The sequence below is a fragment of the Bacillus rossius genome, chromosome 6 (genome assembly GCF_032445375.1).
Source record: "Bacillus rossius redtenbacheri isolate Brsri chromosome 6, Brsri_v3, whole genome shotgun sequence".
NCBI lineage: Eukaryota > Metazoa > Arthropoda > Insecta > Phasmatodea > Bacillidae > Bacillus > Bacillus rossius.
In genome coordinates, this window is record NC_086334.1 from 39,399,226 (window position 1) to 39,412,655 (window position 13,430).

General features: G+C 35.4%; 1 protein-coding gene across 4 annotated transcripts in view; it reads right to left on the minus strand.

Moving 5' to 3' along the window:
* The window catches only part of LOC134533058 (cap-specific mRNA (nucleoside-2'-O-)-methyltransferase 2), a 28,634-nt gene extending 20,467 nt beyond the window's left edge, over positions 1 to 8,167 (minus strand). For 2 of the 4 annotated variants that reach the window (XM_063370253.1, XM_063370251.1), the window contains exons 1-5: positions 8,043 to 8,167; positions 6,608 to 6,772; positions 3,425 to 3,610; positions 2,025 to 2,186; positions 174 to 332 (exon numbers count right to left, since the gene is read on the minus strand). In XM_063370253.1, the coding sequence (XP_063226323.1) occupies positions 174 to 332; positions 2,025 to 2,186; positions 3,425 to 3,565 (462 nt within the window). In that variant the 5' untranslated portion in view covers positions 3,566 to 3,610; positions 6,608 to 6,772; positions 8,043 to 8,167. Of the gene's footprint in view, positions 1 to 173; positions 333 to 2,024; positions 2,187 to 3,424; positions 3,627 to 6,607; positions 6,773 to 8,042 lie in introns of all 4 variants that reach the window. The other 2 variants (XM_063370254.1, XM_063370252.1) reach the window with 1 other exon arrangement.
* Between the last annotated feature and the right edge of the window lie 5,263 nt (positions 8,168 to 13,430).

Here is a 13,430-nt window from a genome sequence, read left to right on the forward strand (position 1 = left end):
GTATTAAACACATAAAAGTTAACAATAGCCTTTTGGTTACTAAATAAGTTACAGTCACAAAAATCGTCAAATGGGAAATGAGATCATACAACTTAAAAATTGCCCAAATACAATTCGCAACTGGCAATGGTACTGCAGGTAGAGCTGAACTAACCAACGTGGTGCAGACCCACCTTGATGGTGGGGCATAGCACCCTCAGGTAGTGGTTGAGGGATGTGATGAATGCCCCTGGCGCCTCACACAGGTGCAACGTGTTCAACGATCCCGACACGAACACAGCAGGTGGCACAAGGTAGTTTGATGCCACGTTCTCATAGAGCTTGCACCATGCCTGGGACACAAACACTGCTATGAAGAGTCGTCATAACACCATCAAAATGACTCACCTTCTTACCTGAAAGTGAACAAACCAACCCTCAATTCTTCACCCCATGATAAGAACAGCAACTCCATTCAGTTTGTGCAACTTATGGGCCAATCTTGTACTATCAGTAGGAACATCAGATAAAGGTAAACCAAATGTAAAAAATTTAATGCACCTGCCTTATCTACTACTAAGTGCATGTTTGCAAGCAACCAAATTTTCATGAAATACAAGCTGCTTAGTAGGACAGTGTGCACGTCAGTGTATAGGAGGAGGCAGTCCAGTTGGGTTTTGCAACCTGAAACTATCAAGTAAATTGTTTGCTCGGGCTCATTAATCATGAAACCAACTCAAACAGAGGAATTGGCATTCACTAAAGATTCTGCTTTTGATAAATGTTGCTCTGAAACAGGCTCTAACCCAAGAAAAGAAATCCCCTTCAAGTCAGATATGACAACAGATCTGAGATCTTACCCTAACAAATTGGGATACTACTTATATACTCAACTCTTTAATATGAGGGTGACTGACTTCAAAGTATGATTTGTACTGCGAGGTTTTTACCTGTTGATAGCTAAGAAACAAATTGTGTTAACTGAGAGATGTTTCTTTCTGTGTTTTGCGACCACTTGTCCCTAATGTTTGGCACCAGGAATGCGGGACACCTTGAGAGCCTGTGGCCTAACAACTGTTAAGCGTGTTCGATGCTAAGTGCGGGCCAGGTCAGGAGAATTGGGGCAAATACCAGGGGGCAGAGTTAGAGTCTCGTCGCACAAGGGCGACATCACGACCCTGCAGCGAGAGTTTTGCCAGGTGATAACCCTCCCACGTGATAAGCGCCCATTTACCATCCATTCTCATGTAGCACAAACCTGTAAAGGCTCCCGACATCAGTTTCAACTACCATTATACTTGAGTTGCTTGGCTTCTGGGTTACAGTTGCATCAAAGGTGAAGATTTTACAGACTTTGTTGACCTTGCAGTTGCCATCACGGTATCAGTTACTTTAGTACCTAGTTAAAGGTAAATGCTACCCTGTTGATGGCGACTGAAAGGTAGACCAAAACGCCGGTGAAATCTTCACTTTCGACGTGGCTACAACCCAGAAGCCAAGCATCTCGAGACAATGGTCATGAAAGCCTGAGATCTTAATTAATATTATACTTATGCAATGTTTGGTTCAGTGTATGTTGAGGGCAAACACTTATAAATTAAACATTTTTCCAAAATGATGGTATAACTTTTTGTAGGTAATTTTTTTTGACATATGCTTTATTTTTCTGTCCTAAATCCTTTTAAAAAGTAGTACAGTACAAAATATATTTTTAACCACAAGTGTAGCAGTCTTAAAATTAAAATCAAATTTCACAATCCCTAAAAAAAAGTACTTTTGGTGCTTGATAAAATTGCAAGCAATTTTTTCCTTGGAGCATTTTCTTTTTTTTTAGGTGTACTAGACGAGAAAAAAATATTTTTAACTTTATTTGAATTTGATTTAGAAATTATATAAATACTGTGATTCTTGTATTTTATAATATTGTGGTTAAAACAAACATCATTATTGCAAAAATATGGTCCCTTCAGGTTTGCATTAATAAGGTTTAACGGTATGCAACACTACATTACAAGAACGAGTTAATGTTCTACACTGCGGTCTACCTGCGTGATGAACTCTGGGTCAACCGCTGCACGCAGGTGCCACAGGACGTCTCCTGCCTTGTTCATGGAGCGGGTGTGCGCGTGCCATTCCTTCAGAGGCAGGTCGTTGAGCTTGCTCTTCACGCCGTTCAGCTCCACCTTCAGCTGCTGGAGCTGTGGCAACTGCGAGACACACGACACACTGTTCACCGGCGCCTCGGGTCTTGGTTTCTTATTCCTACACGAGTGTACCTACATGTCATGAAAACCTTTCACTTATACTCGAACATCAGTTTGTATTACTGGAAACAGCAATTTTAAAAGAAAAAAGAAGAAAAAAAAACACCTTTTCCTTACGACCAGTGTATTTTCGCAGTTGCTAGCACTGTATTACAATGATTAGACATTTATAACCCTTGTGTCTTATTTAATAAATCATGTAAAAAGCAGTGTCTATGAACTAAAAAAAAATGCATTAGAGCAAAAATGAACTGGTTCATCCTATTTTATCGCAAACCTGCACTGTTCTACATCCCAGGGCGTGAAGGGTTACCTGACGGAACATTTCAACACTTATTTCAAATACTTTACTAAACAGGGAGGAACAAGGAATGAAAAACTCCAGGTGGACAGATGTGATTTTTGGGCTGGCTCCACTAACATTCCAGGAACAGAGTAAAGCATATGTGCAGCACAGATGTAGCAATCATGGTAGAAAAAGGCCAAAAATAAATTTTCAAGCCACTTTCCAAGTTAAATATATATTAAATAATTAAATATTTTAAAATAGTAATTACTTATGTAAACCTACATTTTGTACTCGTAACGACACCATGTTGCTTATCACTCCAAATGCACTACAGCATTTTGCCAATCACACCCTATGTCAGGCACCCTTTAACTGGACCAAATTGTTGTATGTTACTTGCAATGTTACTGCATTGTATATACTTAATAACTACAAAAACCTTTTACATGAAGATCTGGAGGGTATTAATTTTGTAGACACTCAGAAATACTAATAATGTATAGTATTATAGATTGAAAAATTACATTTCAATTAAGGAGCTTAATAATGAACAAATGGACTATTTTAAATTAGCTCTAACATGTTGGTCCCTTGTTCAGTACAGGCATGAATGATGATTGTATTGCATTAAAATATGTACACGACCATTGAAAAAATGTTTAAAGTCACAAAAATATACCAGTAAAATATATTACATATTAAAATTTACAGGTGAAAATACTAAGAACTACTAATATAATGAAAACAAGCTTCATGGAATTAACAAATAAATAAAGTTAGGTGTTGAAACAAAATTAAATTTATTGATTTACCTGTTTCAGAAAAGCAGCTAAAATTCCATAATTGCCAATCCAATAGTAACAAAATAATTCCTTAATTCCTTCCATGTTACCTGCCAGGCAGCTTCCTTGAAAAGCGTTTCCGGGTTCGGCAGTTGCCAGCCGCTTCCCGGGGGCACAAACTGGAACCTCTTGGTGAAGTGACGCTGCACCACATCTTCCAGCTTGTCCTGGGCCCCTGCGGCCCAGTACATGTCGGCCCGTACCACTCCAACTCCCGAGGTTCTTGCGCTGGGGCTCTGCACGTCACCAGAACTAGTGTGTGTAGAGTTCAATGGATTAACTTCAAAATATTAGAATAATATTTATTTTTTAGCACAATCGTTTCTTGGTCACCCTGCAACAGCATGTGTTCTAATAATTCCCATTATTTTCACTCCTCTCCAGTAATAAATGCAAATCTGCACCACTTTGCTTCTCTGAAAACAAGCAAAGCATGTGGGGAGGGCACACACACATCTACCTCCTGCTTTTCTTCTTTTTTTCTTCTTTTTTCCCCCCCTATTTAATTGATGCTCTGGTAAGCAGACTTGGAATGTTTCAAATACAACAGGTTGGTACAAATAGTATTTTTTTTACTACTGCATGACAGTCACTATGTATATGTTTTAGAGCACTTAAAAATATAAGAATTTACATTTTAAAAATGTGTGCGTAGAGTCCACTTGTAACAGGAGTGAACCTGCTTGTTTATTAGGTATAGATAGAGATAAATTATTTACACTGTCAATCACACTATTCACATAAAAATTAATGAACCTTACAAAGTTAATTCCACAAATCAATATCTCTTTTCCACAAAATAACTAAATTGTAAATACTTTAAATAAAATAAAATAAACATGGTAGAGTTAATTGTTAGCCGTTACGAAAACTGACAAATAGACAAAACACAAGCAGCTTTACGAGAATTCCATAGCATCACTGCTGCGTCATTTCTACCTCTTCCCTGCCCTCTCCCCATTCGGTCATTACGACTAGAATATAGCATGCTACACTACTTACCTATCTCCCCTCCCTTGCAGTCTTCCCATTCGACCACTAGTGCATGCGTTGGAGTGGTGTTGCCGCTGACACTCTCATTCCTCTACTACCGGTTCCCCCACCACATATCTAACTATTCACCTAATGTGATTGCAATTTTCGTAACACTTGAAAATTGTAGCCCCCTCACCAAAGAAGCTTCATTTCAAAATTATCCCAAAATCTTTATTGGTCTATAAATTGCACTAATAATATAAGGAAGGGTACTTTTACACATTTGTTCATAACACATGAAGAAAGGAACGAATAAAATTTGCAGGATTTCAAAATGTTTTATGGGTAGTTCTGAAAGAAAGCCTCATAGTATTTGTAAAACTAAGTACTCTTTAAAATGACGAACTACTGAAAATACTTCAAGTGAATACACACTGGCACTTAAACTAAAACAAAAGCAGTGAAACATTGCTTAGATAATGCTCGTAATTTATATTTAGACCAGACCACATGTGGCATCTTTTTCTTGGTTTGCTGTTGATGGCCGGTGTAACAAGCTTTGTAAAACATAAAAGTTTTCTTGGATTGAGAAAAATTGGAAGCCTACTATTCAAAAAGATTTTTTGGCATGCCCGATCATTTACGTTTGTATATTTTGGATGCTCTAATACTTTCAAAGTTTACCAATGTTTGCCTCTAGCTCATACAACTTCGGTAGCACCTATTATATGGTTATGTACAATTTAAATACGGTGAAATCGTTAAACGGTAGGTTAGGATAGGCTAGCTACATTACAAATGTTATAAAATAATAACAAAAATTTATTTCTTTAAGGTATCTACATTTTAATTTGCAAATTCCTAAGGACAGTATTTTAATGTAAATAAACTTACCAAACCAACCATCCACTCTTTTCAAGTATTTAAAATGTAGCTAACCTAAGCTAACCAACCATCCATTCTTTTAAAAGTATTTTTAATACAACCACCTTAACCTAACCAAGCATCCACAATATTAAAAGTATTTTTTATGCAACTAACCTAGCCCAACCGACCATTCTAAAAATATCAAAAATTTGTAATACCAACACTTAACCTAACCATTAGTTAAAAAGATAAAACTACTAACATTACGGAATTTTTAATTTTTATTTCTAGGAAAGTGAATTTCTTTCAGAATTAGCAATTTTTAACCAATCAAGGGTGGACTTCGAAGTTATTAATTCATATAATCAACAAACAGAAAATTTTTATAATCTCTTTTTGGTAAAAATGTACGAAAATTCATAACCTGCAGCAGTGAGTAAATGTACTTCCCAGTCTCATGTTTATCAATATCTTTTGTGTAGAATGTTTGAGGGTTTGTAATCACGCTCTAAGACAAGAACCAAAGTATTTTATTGGCCAAGTGAGTCGCTCACCATTCACAAGAATACGTAATTTTGCAATTTTTTTTCGCTCTTAGAATTACTAATTTAATGTTTTCCTACATCTAGCCTTTGGGAGGAATATGCTGTGTTTTGGATATCAGTGAGTATGTGCTCTGGTTTAATTTTGTCTCGAATGTCCAAGTTAGTTAAACATCAGTTTTAGTTCTTCCGGTGACAGCTTTGGCTTAAAGGTCCGGGGCTAAACAAAGGGAATGCAGGATCACTATAAAAGTTAATAAAATGTTTAAATGAATGCAATGTTCTTCTGTATTGATTTTATTTAACGGATCCCACCCTAGAATTTTCACGACTATTTGCAACTATGCGAGTAATATACTTATCTGAGAAGTATAACATAAAGCCAGGAAGAAGATGAAGATGACAATTATGATGATTATTATTATTTTCATATCGAAGCACAGTGAACATTTGTTGGACCATAGTATGTAAGCAGCATTGCAAATGCTGTTTTTAATGGACTGTAACCTAAAAGTGTAATAACATAAAATATTATACACAGTGTGTGTGTCAAGTAGTATATAACATTGATGTTAAAAACCCGCAATGGTGATTGGCTCTATGCTCCTGACCAAGGAACTTTCACTCGGATCTACTATTATATATACTACTGAGCGTTGATGACAAAGCTGATCAGAACCTTTCAACATTAGAACTGGCTGACACAGAAAGGTATTCGTTTTTATTACCAACTCATCCAACCAACTACAAAGAAACACTAATTTTTGTGCTCCAAATCTACTTTGAGAGGAAATAATTAATGTAGTCAACAAGCCTCAAGTAACAACGTTGAGACAGATGGACACTCACCAAGAAAGGATGTGCTGAGTATGTTAGGATGTGCAGTAGCCACTGTGACGTTTCCTGGCCCACTGCTCTGCCCCACACATCCAGCTGACTTCGCTGCCACTCAAGGACACAGCCCGCAATGCAAACACTCCCATAAACTCACCCAGGTCGTGTTCCTACAGCACACTGAAGATAAAAAAATAACATAACCAGATTTCATTTACAAAACAAAAATGTATTGTAACAATCACAAACTTACCGATCCACATATTGAATTTAACATTTACTGGTTATGAACATTAAAACCATTGTGTGTGTAATTAAAATAAAAATATTTTTAAATAGTAATTACTGACATCAAGTAGTTCAAATAATATTCAGGACTAAGTCAACCTAACCAACCATCCAGTCTTTTATAGTAATTTTAAATATATCAAACGTAACCTAACCATTCATCAACTTGATTCAAAATATTTTTAATGTAGCTAACTTAACTCAATAGACCATTCTCATGATATCACATATTTGTAATATATAAACCTAACATAACTAGTTAAAACAGTATTTACTGCAAACTATTTGTAGGGTAAATTTCTTGTATAGGAAATGCTGCAAAAAAAAAATCTTTCCAAAACAATGTTTTTTTTAGTACTATTGACCCTTGCAGTGATTATTTTAACCAAAGGATCAGGTTTGTTACAATTAAAAAATTGGGAAACTATTTAGGCCTACAGGTAAAGTGGTATATTCACATCTGTATCAAATTAGCACCATATTAACTCTATTAATAATAAAAATTGTTTCATAGTAACAAAAAACATGGTTTCATGATTGAAACTAACGTGTACGTAACCTAATTGCGGTAACGCAGCCACCATCTTGCCCGAGTCCCTACTATGTAATAGAATGAACCATACTACTGTGTTACTAAACAGCTTGACTCAATAATGACAAAGGCCTTAAAATCAGAACGAAGCAAAGCGACAGTATCAAGTGGCTTGACAAGATACTTGTTGAGTAATTGTTCCATATTACACATCCCAGTTTATCCCTTGATCCTGATGTTATGATCCTGTAAATATTAATCCTGTGGTACGTGATGCTTGGTGTTTTAATTTAATCTGTTGAAAGATCCCACACATAACATAATTTTTTGATAAAACAATGAATAACGATTTTTGAGTTGAATAAAACATATTTTATATGATCAACTAACAATCATGACTCATTGTTACTACAAAAGTTTATGTTGTGTATAGGATCTTTTGACGTAGGCATGCTTAATTAAAACAGCAAGCATCATGTACCACAAGATCAAATTATCCAGGATGTCATCAGGATCATGGGATAAAATTGGTTAAGTAGGTACAGAACTTCTAACATAGTGGGAGATATGATTGTATAAAAGCAATTTCAATTTTTTTTTATGGAAAAAGCCTTTAAACTACAAATTTACCTTTACACCTATAAAAATTATAAAGACCTCAAAAGGAGTACACTGAGTCAAAATAAGGTGTGATCTCCTTATCTCAGCCAGTTTTGTTTTGACAATTACTACTTACAATCAGCATTGCCAACCCTTCAGCAAAAAAGTCCGTACGAAAATGTCATTTGGACCGTAATTCCCGATCCAGGTCCGTACATTAATTTTTTTTTAAGATTATATTAAAGAAAACTATTGAACAATAATGACTTCAAGATTTAATTTTGCCATGAAATAGAATTACGAAATAAACGAAATAAAATCTTGTTCTTACCCAACACAGTTATGGAACAAACTACTTGTGACGTCACAACAGATTGCATGCTGGGAAGAAACAGCAGTTTTTTTTCACAAAAAAACCGCACGTCTGCGGTCTGCCGCGTTCTGCCGTAGGATCAATGCTACGCTTCGTGCTTGTAACGCGACTTCAGCTAAAGTATAAGATAAACACCAAATACAAGTTTGAAATTACTGCCCATTATTAAAATATGTTTAAACGCTGAGAAATCTGCGAGAAGTACTCCTTTATTGTCAACAGCAGTAAGGGTTATTTTCGTCGACTCGTTTATTATGGATGAAATGCCTAGTAACAAAAGTCTGCAATCTTTTAAAATTTATTGATGAGAGCGAATTAGATGTATAAAATAATGTATAAAAACTGTTCAGCCCATGTTATTACATACGTTTTCAGACATTATTTGTGCAAAATCAGCTGTTCCTACCCATGATTTAGTGCACAAACGCTCTTGGCAGAGTCGTCTATTGCGTACCTAATATAACACAACGTCGGGTCATACATTAACGTAAATGATATGTGTAAATCAAAAATCTTATCACTGCTTATCAAAACAAAATATATTACAAACCTGCTGAAAACATTGCCCCACTTGACCTATTAAATTAAAAACAAATCCTTTTGGCAGACAAAACAATGAAAATATGCCTTGTCACTTATAAAAAGAAAAAAGGTTACCTACTCACCAGATATATCTATTACTACTGGCCAAAGACTATATACTACTGGCTCTTTTTTATCAGCGTCCAACTCCAACCAGATAGTACGGGCATTCCCCTTCGGTAAAAAATTACGAAGCGCCGTATTCCCCGCACGGTAGCCATAATAGCCCTAAGTAGAAGTGTATTAAATGTTGAGATTTTCAAAACTAGTTAGATATTATTGAAACAATTGTGTCAAATATTTTATTGGGCAGAAACCACATACTACTTATGTTGATTGTACCGTACAAATGGCGTACGATCCAAGGGCAGGACCGTACGTCTGCACGCACAGTGAAATTACCGTACATGTACGGTCAGGACCGTACGGTTGGCAAAGCTGCTTGTAATAAATATATGCTTATATTAGTTTAGCTATCTATGGTATGTTATACAGATTAGCCAACTTTTATTTTTACAGAAATGTTTCACCAACCCCACAAAAGTAGGGTTTTTTTACTATTAGTACTTCAAATTTGCTGTTGGAAGATAGTGGGAAAAATGGCTGCCATCATGTTTTTTAGGTAACTTGGAGCTCGTCACATGATAGGTATCTACACTTTCTTTATTTGTTGTAGATATTGTTAATACACATTATATGCATCTTAGTAGGTAATGCTTTAAATTCTATTTTTAACAAGGTAAAATAAGAAAATATTAAACAATCATCATTATAATTGGATGGCTGTACATAGGGACATGAAATTTGGCAGACTACTGGTATTTTATCAAAATAGGAAATTATAAGGATTTTGCACTGATTGTTATAGAAACTGTTGTCTTGTTCCTTGGTTGTCATAGTGAGTAGGTACTCAAATGTTTAAAAACACCAGTAGTCAGCCACTTGACTTGATTGGGCCTGTGCATGGCTGACCTCTGGTTCTGCCAGTTCCCTAGTACAGCCACAAATATTTAATTGTTTATAATGAATTTTTAAGTCAAATTTAAGCAAATTTGATAAAAAAATATATAATACTTAGTCGTTAATCTTTGTCTTAACCAGATAATATGTTGGTTTAGTGTAGAACCGTTCAGTTTTAGTTAACCTATTTAAAGACAAACTAACATTGTTAAGTAATTAATTTTATAGCTACATAGCCTATTCAGTTAATTATCGGGAAAAATGTTATTAATATAGGTTTGGCACAACCAGTTAGCATAAAATAAAGAGAAACGCAAGGTTTAAGAGATGGCAGCATCAGGAAAACGTGTCATCCACAGTTACACTGAAGATGCTATGGCTGAAGCTTTACATGCAATAAGAGAAAATGAAATGGGTATTAGGGCAGCAAGTCGTGAGTTTGGGGTGCCAAGAAGTTCACTACAAGATCGGCTTCATGGAAGAGTTAAAGAAGGTCCAAGGAAAATGGGTCCGCCCACAGTTTTGACAGAAGAAGAAATAAATTTGTTACGTGACTAACAAATTTAGCTAAAAGTGGTTTCCCCAGAAAAAGAGAAGACCTGTTAAATACTGTGCAACAAATAATTAAGGCATCAAACAGAGAAACTCCTTTTAGGGACAGCTGCCCTGGAAAGAAATGGTATGCTGCATTCATGAAGCGACACCCAGATTTGGTCTGCAGAACAGCTGAAAGTTTAACAAAGGGCCGTGCAATCGTTAGGTACTGAAGAATTTATACGAAAATGGTTCAGAGACTTTGATGAATATTTGGAAGAGTGCAATTCCAAGGATATCTTGAAGGACCCAAGTCGGATATTGAATGGAGATGAAACAAGTTTTAGTTTATGTCCAAAGAGTGGCAGAGTGATAGCTCCGAAAGGGTGGAGAGATTTGTATGAAGTAAAATTGTGAAATGAGAAAGAGACTATTACTGTCCTTTTGGTTTTCACAGCCAGTGGCCAAACTCTTTTCCCAATGGTGGTTTTCCCATATGTAAGGCCTCCTCGTGAGGTGATTAACAGTATTCCTGAAAAATGGTTGGATGAGAAGTGAAATTTTTTACGAATACATAGCCAATGGAGTAAATAAGTGGCTGGAGAGTGAAAATGTTACGAAACCCGTCCTATTGTTTGTGGATGGCCACAGGTCACATTTGACAATGGATCTGAGTGATTTTTGCAGTAAGAATGGTATCATACTTTATGCTTTACCGCCCAACACTACCCATGTAATGCAACCAGCAGATGTGAGTGTTTTCAAACCACTTAAGTCGGAGTGGAAAAAGACAGTAAGGGAGTGGCAGCAGCGTCCACAGAAAACACAAATACTTGTGTGACAAAACAAACATTTTGTCCATTATTAGCAAACGTACTTGAACAACCTTCACTACGGGAGAGTATTCAGAAAGGTTTCCGCAAGTGTGGACTCTACCCTTTTGAACCAAATGTAGTAGATTAGGGGAGGTAGGGGAGAGTTGATACACAGGGAGAGTTGATACAATAAAAAATTTTCAAGTAATTATCAATGTTGGTACCAATGATAAGTTGTGAATTATATGTTAGGTTCTAATAAAAAAACACACAGGTAAATCAAGATGGCAGCTTGAATAGTACACGAAGAAAGAAGCTCATAGTGTTTCTTCCAATGTAAGTTTTGTTTCAAGCCTACTGAATTCTGTTCTATAAAAGTTTTATACAATGAAAGCCTGTCATAAAACTTTTAAATTCAAAGAATATATACACTCAGTGAACCATAATTGCTTTTATTAGTTTGATTCTAACCTGTATGAGTGCAAGAGATTATGTTTCTTGTATAAGGCACAACAGGGGAGAGTTGATACACCCGAATCAGGGAGACTTGATACAGTGAATCATTTCTCCTAAAAAACATAAGACTATTTTTTATTTTGTTTTGATAGCCTGTTTGAAGAATCTGTTTACAGAATTTCTTGATATTATTTTATTTAACTGCTGTAAGCCTTTAAACTATGGTTTAGAAATGAAGTTAAAAAAATATTGCCATATTCTGTCACATTTATTAGGGCTCTGTTTGGATTGTACCTACATTTGGTGTTAAGACTATTTTAACCTTAATATGTTTGTTCTTTTTTAGATGCCATTTTTGTACAAAAGAAAAAAGGAGAACTCCAGGACAATCTATGATCTAGGAGAAGTATTTGGACAAGCATTCCGAAAATCATTTACTCCTGCAAACATCCTAGCCGGTTTCAAAAAGGCTGGAATTTGGTCCTTCAACAGAGATTGTTTTACTGATAATGATTTTATGCCATCATTGGTTATAGACTGCCTGCTAAAAAATGCTGCTGAACCTCAAGATGCTATTATGAGTCACGAAGAGGCATCATCCAGTTCCAACACAAATAACGGTTGCAACAACATGGTGTCACCTTCAAATATTAGGCCCTTACCTAAAGCTAAAGCTAAGGACAATGTCCATAACACCACTAGGAAACCAAGAAAGAGAGCCAAGTCAACAGTGCTGACAGACACGCCAGTGAAAAATCAATTAGAAGAGGAATATGCTGAAAAACAAAAGTCCACAAAAAAGGCTCTTTTTCCTAAAAATAAAACAAATAAAAACAAAAAACCGTTATCCTCAACAGTGTGCAACTATTAGTTCTTCTGACAGTGAAGAATACGAGACAGAATCTAAGAATGAAAACATCAGCAGCTCTGAATCGAGTGAAAGTGAAGCAAAGCGTATACCTAAAAAGGGATAAACATAGCACACATAAAACATTATAAAATGCTTTTAAAATTATGGAATTCTATTTTGAGGAAAATAATCATGTTCGGTTCTTGTGTCATTCACAACTAAGAAAACAATTGTTTATTTTGTGGGATTAATTGAAAATCTCTTTGATGACTGTGTGTAAAATAAAATTTGACAGGTATGTTTCCAATTCAAAGTTTAAGTGGCCAGAAAAAGAAGACATTACTGTGATAGATGAAAACCAAATAGTGAAAGTTCTTAGTGAACCCACATTTACTCTACGAAATGACAGGATTGAAGGATTCAGTTTCTTAGAAGGTTTTCATGGTTATAACATGAGGTAATGCTGTTAAAGAAGTTTTTTTTTTATGAGACTATATCGTTTTTTTTAGTGTTCAAAATTATAGGTAATTTTCATGATCTGTAGAAAAAAATGTAATATAGGCCTATTTTGTGAAAAATGTTAAATGTGTAGTAGTAAAGTGTTGTGAAACTGTTGATTCTGTTTTGTTTAGTTTAGTTAAATGTATTTATGGGTATTATTTCAAACTATTTAGTTTCCTACCATTTAATTTGGTAAATCTTCATTTATTAAAACATTTATTTTTATTTAACATACTTTGTTTATGCTTCTGTGCAAAAACAAATCTTTGAAACCATTATAAATAAACATACTTAACAAGTGTATCAGCTCTCCCTAACATACGTATCATCTCTCCCTAGCATGGGGA